The sequence below is a fragment of the Octopus bimaculoides genome, chromosome 23, assembly GCF_001194135.2.
Source record: "Octopus bimaculoides isolate UCB-OBI-ISO-001 chromosome 23, ASM119413v2, whole genome shotgun sequence".
In the NCBI taxonomy this organism is placed as follows: Eukaryota; Metazoa; Mollusca; class Cephalopoda; order Octopoda; family Octopodidae; genus Octopus; species Octopus bimaculoides.
Window position 1 is genome coordinate 37,485,572 of NC_069003.1, and position 4,504 is coordinate 37,490,075.

At 33.3% G+C, this 4,504-nt stretch overlaps 1 protein-coding gene across 1 annotated transcript in view; it reads left to right on the forward strand.

The window, feature by feature from the left end:
• Positions 1-3,345, forward strand: part of LOC106878375 (glutamate-rich protein 3) — a 19,794-nt gene extending 16,449 nt beyond the window's left edge. The window contains exons 11-12 of the mRNA XM_014927566.2: positions 308-559; positions 1,215-3,345. Of these exons, the coding sequence (XP_014783052.1) occupies positions 308-559; positions 1,215-1,660 (698 nt within the window). The 3' untranslated portion in view covers positions 1,661-3,345. The remainder of the gene's footprint in view (positions 1-307; positions 560-1,214) is intronic.
• Positions 3,346-4,504: the final 1,159 nt, after the last annotated feature.

Below are 4,504 nucleotides of genomic sequence, written 5' to 3' on the forward strand. Positions count from 1 at the left end.
TTGATGATGGTTTAGTAATGGTATTAGTGGTTGTGATGATGATGATGGTTTAGTAATGGTATTAGTGGTTGTGATGATGATGATGGTTTAGTAATGGTATTAGTGGTTGTGATGATGATGATGGTTTAGTAATGGTATTAGTGGTTGTGATGATGATGATGATGATGATGGATTTAGTTGGAGAGTTGTAGTTGTTGTGGAGGGGTAGGGTTAGTAGTAGTAGCAAGGAAGGAGAAGTGTTGTTAGTCTTGTTGATGGTAGTGGTAGTGTCTATCCTCCTCATCATTGTTTATTGCTTGCTGCACAGAGGCTGGCTATGAGGATGACTTTGACAATGATGCTGACAATGAAGAAGAGAAAGAGGGGGAGGAGGAAGAAACAGATGATTACGATAATGAAGAAGATGAATGCGAAGAAATAGAAGAAGAAAAAAATGAAGATGATCCCAGTGTTGCTGACAACGAAAGTATCATTGATGAAGTAGAAAAAGGGTCCACTTCAGACTCCGATGCTCCACTCACTCTTGATACATCATTTGATGATGGTGAAAGTAGAACAGGTAAGCCTCCTCACTAAAATATATGAAAAAAAAACATCAAAAAATAAACAGGGGCTAGAAACTGGTGCATATATCCTGAGTGGTTTCAAGTTATCCCTAAGCTGATATGACATGAAACGGTCCTTAATTTTGACATGATATAAGGTGGTTCTTTATTGATACAACATCAAATGCTATCTTCGTTTTTACATAGTCAGGTAATTTCTATTACGTTGTCTGTGTATATCTAAATCTGAGCATAATATTCTTTGGTATATTTATTCTCCATTCCATGTATTTCATTGGCCAATAAGAATTACAAAGATTTACATGTTAGGTAGACATGTAAAGAATTTCCTATTTGTAATTCCTATTAGAAAATGAAACAACACATATAATAGAGAATAAATACTACCAGAATATTTCCACTTTCTATAATTCTCAATTTTAATATACATTTTGACTAACACACAGTAGCAACTGTGGCTACATACTGATTGTAATAATGCAATAAACAGATGCACTTCAAGAGGAAACAGCTGCAATTTACTCTACATTTAAATTTTCTTTTTTTGTTCTTAGTATTTCTATGTCATGCATTTTGTTTTTTAAATGCATTTTGTTATATTTGTGCTTTTTATTTGTTTCCACATATTTTACTCTATACCATTTACAGATTTTCAAAAAACAGACACAGAAAATGTTGATGGGACCGAGGTCAGAGAGACATTGTTGGCAAAGAAAGCTGACTCTAATGCATCAGATGCAATCAATGATGACCAGCTGAAGAACCATGTAACACAACCATCAACCAACCAAGGAGATAAAATTGTTGAGGAAGACATCTTACCTCTGAGAGGACTTGCAACCGAGATAACTGTTACAGCAACATCGACTACATTACTAGCTGCTGGAACAACTACTACTACCACATCATCTACAATATTTGCTAGTGCTACTGACATGGCAAAGGCAACATCAGAAGATAGAAAAGAGGTTTATAAAGATCCAGAGGAACCCAAAGCAAACAAAGGCGCACCTACTGCTGTTGGTATTGGTGAACAAGCTGCTGATGAGGATGGTGATGGTGATGATGGTGTTCAAGGTCATGAATCCATTTGAGTAACCATTGCTAAAGCTGTGTCCCTTGGAAACTGCAAAACCTTTTTATTAGGTTGCAGATGATGATTCTATTGCAGTTATAATTAAAAGTGTATCCAACAGTTTCTATCTCGCCAATTTCTACCACAAGGCTTGAGTTGATGCAAGGCTTTAGTAGAAGACATTTTCCTGAGGCACAACACAGTACTTTGATGCATCTTGGAACTCTATGATTGTGAAGCAAACTACATAAGCGCTACATGGCCATGCTTGTACCCAAATGCAGAATATAAAGCATGATAACACTGCACAAAATATTATGGGTTTGTAAAATATAGAATCTAATATCATTTTCAAACAATGAACATAACCTCATTTGTTTGTCAAACATATAACGCAGCACTAAATATTTATCAAACATTGCAGACAACATCATCACTACAAACAACATCATTACTTTGTTAAACACTGAATACATCATTTCTTTGTGCACAGTACCATTTGTTTGTCAGTTGCTGAAACCTTGCTACTGTCTTTTAGCAATAAACACAGAATTTACCTGACAAATGGCTATTTTAACCCTGTTTTTAATTTAATCATTCTTGAAGAATTGTTCCAAGTCTGACAGTGCTTCAGCACTGAAGGATATGGAATCATTTATGCAAGAGACAGCAAAAATAAGAATGTTATTATTTAAAATGTTATTAAAAAATATATATCTATAGACAAAAGAAAGTATATATATATTCTTTAAAAGTCTTCTTTCTAGTACAAAAAAAGTGGATTGTGTGAGCACTCTATTTTTCTGGCATAAAAATTGTGGGTTAATAAATCAACCTTAATGTCTTATACAGACCATTTTATAAGTTCCATTAAGATTCTATAAAGAAATACCTGAATTTTAATAAGCAAAGAAACATATTAGAGATATTTTAGAACATAAAAGGGTGGGGCTGAAGGGCTTCTTTAGTTTATTTTATATTGTATACTATGAATAATAGTGTCATTGAGTTAAGGTTTTCAATGGGTCAACCATTAGGTCACTACATTTACAATGGCCTGAGTTTCAAGAGATGCAACTCAGAACACAAGAGGCTGGGTTCAAACACTGCAGTTTATCGGTTTTCTCAATGATGATTACATCTTACACCAACATATATTGCCAAAAGACATGTAACACACACACACACACACACACACACACACACACACACACACACACACATGTAAGTATGTAAAGTGAATATCTTTATGGGTGCACCTATTTATATACAGGTGTGTTTGTTTTTACCTTGTAAGGATGTAAGTATGTGAAAGTATGGATGTATGTGTGAATGTCTATATATATACTGTATTATTTTATTAGTATCTGATCATTTTAATTTAGTTGTTATACATTGTTAATTATTCTTTTAATAATATATAAATATATACATATCTATATTATAATGGAGAAAGCTGCTTATTAATTATCTATATCATAGTGGACAAGCTACTTATTAATTAGGTATGTAACAGTTACTAAAAGAAAGCAATTATTAAAAGCTTGACCATCTAGAAATTTGTTTTATAAATTCATGTTCCAAGAAATTTCCTGTAATTCCGATTTCTGAAGTTTATTAAATATTTGAACTTTCTACCACAAATTTACATATTCATTGCATTCACTGTGGAGTAGATTTAATAAACAATATCAATTCGTTGCAGATGAAATTTTCCGTTTTCCTTTGCAATAGTCTCTCACCTTTATTTTCATTAATGATAATTTAATATACATTCATTTCAATGGTTTCATTTCAAGTTTTAATTTTCTATTTGAAAAACCAACAGTTTATTCTATATACATAATGTTAAAAAAATATTTATTGTATGAATGAATGCTATTAGACAAAAAAGCTGTATAACTTTGAGGCTTCCATGATATAGTATACTGGTATAATTAAAAAAAAAAAAAGACGGACAATAAAAAATGGAAGTGGGGGTAGTGACGGCCTGCCTTGTCTGCCCCCGAAAAATTAAGAAGTGATTTCGTTGGCATGGCTGTTTGGAACACTCTATGCCCCACAATAATAACTATATAACCAAGAATAAATAAAACTACTCACTCTTCCTGTACCCACATACCAAAATCGACACACCTGCTTTACAAAGTCCTATATACATGAATAAATTCTAAGCAATAACATAATACCAAATTTAATCAATAAAAATGTCTCTCAAGGGCGGCGAGCTGGCAGAGTCGCTAAGCACGCCGGACGAAATGCTTTGCAGTATTTCGTCCGCCTTTACATTCCGAGTTAAAATTCCGCCGAGGTCGACTTTGCCTTTCAGCCTTTCGGAGTCGATTAAATAAGTACCAGTTACGCACTGGAGCCGATGTAATCGACTTAATCCCTTGTCTGTCCTTGTTTGTCCCCTCTAAAAATTTCTCTAAAACAACTCTCTACAACAACCTACTCTAAAACCTAATTACCACTGCACACACCAATTCACATACCCGAGGAAGATATTTAATTCAACAGAGACTATATAAGACCAAGATTAACTTCAATGCATCGCAGTCCGACGATGGCTGAAACTTCGTAGTCACAGTCAATGATATTCTTGTTTAAGAATAATCTATACACACGAACAATAAAATAACTGCGATCGTTTCGCAGCCTTTATCCTATACAATTCATTTGAATGGATAATAAACGATTTTACATGGCTGTATTAATGTATATAATATAAATCACACGATTCGGTTGCATAATTTATAAATTGATACAAGTATAAAGACTCGCTCGTCTGCTCAAACAATGTCAGTTGTTTTAGTTTCATCGACACAATATATATATATATATATATATATATATATATATA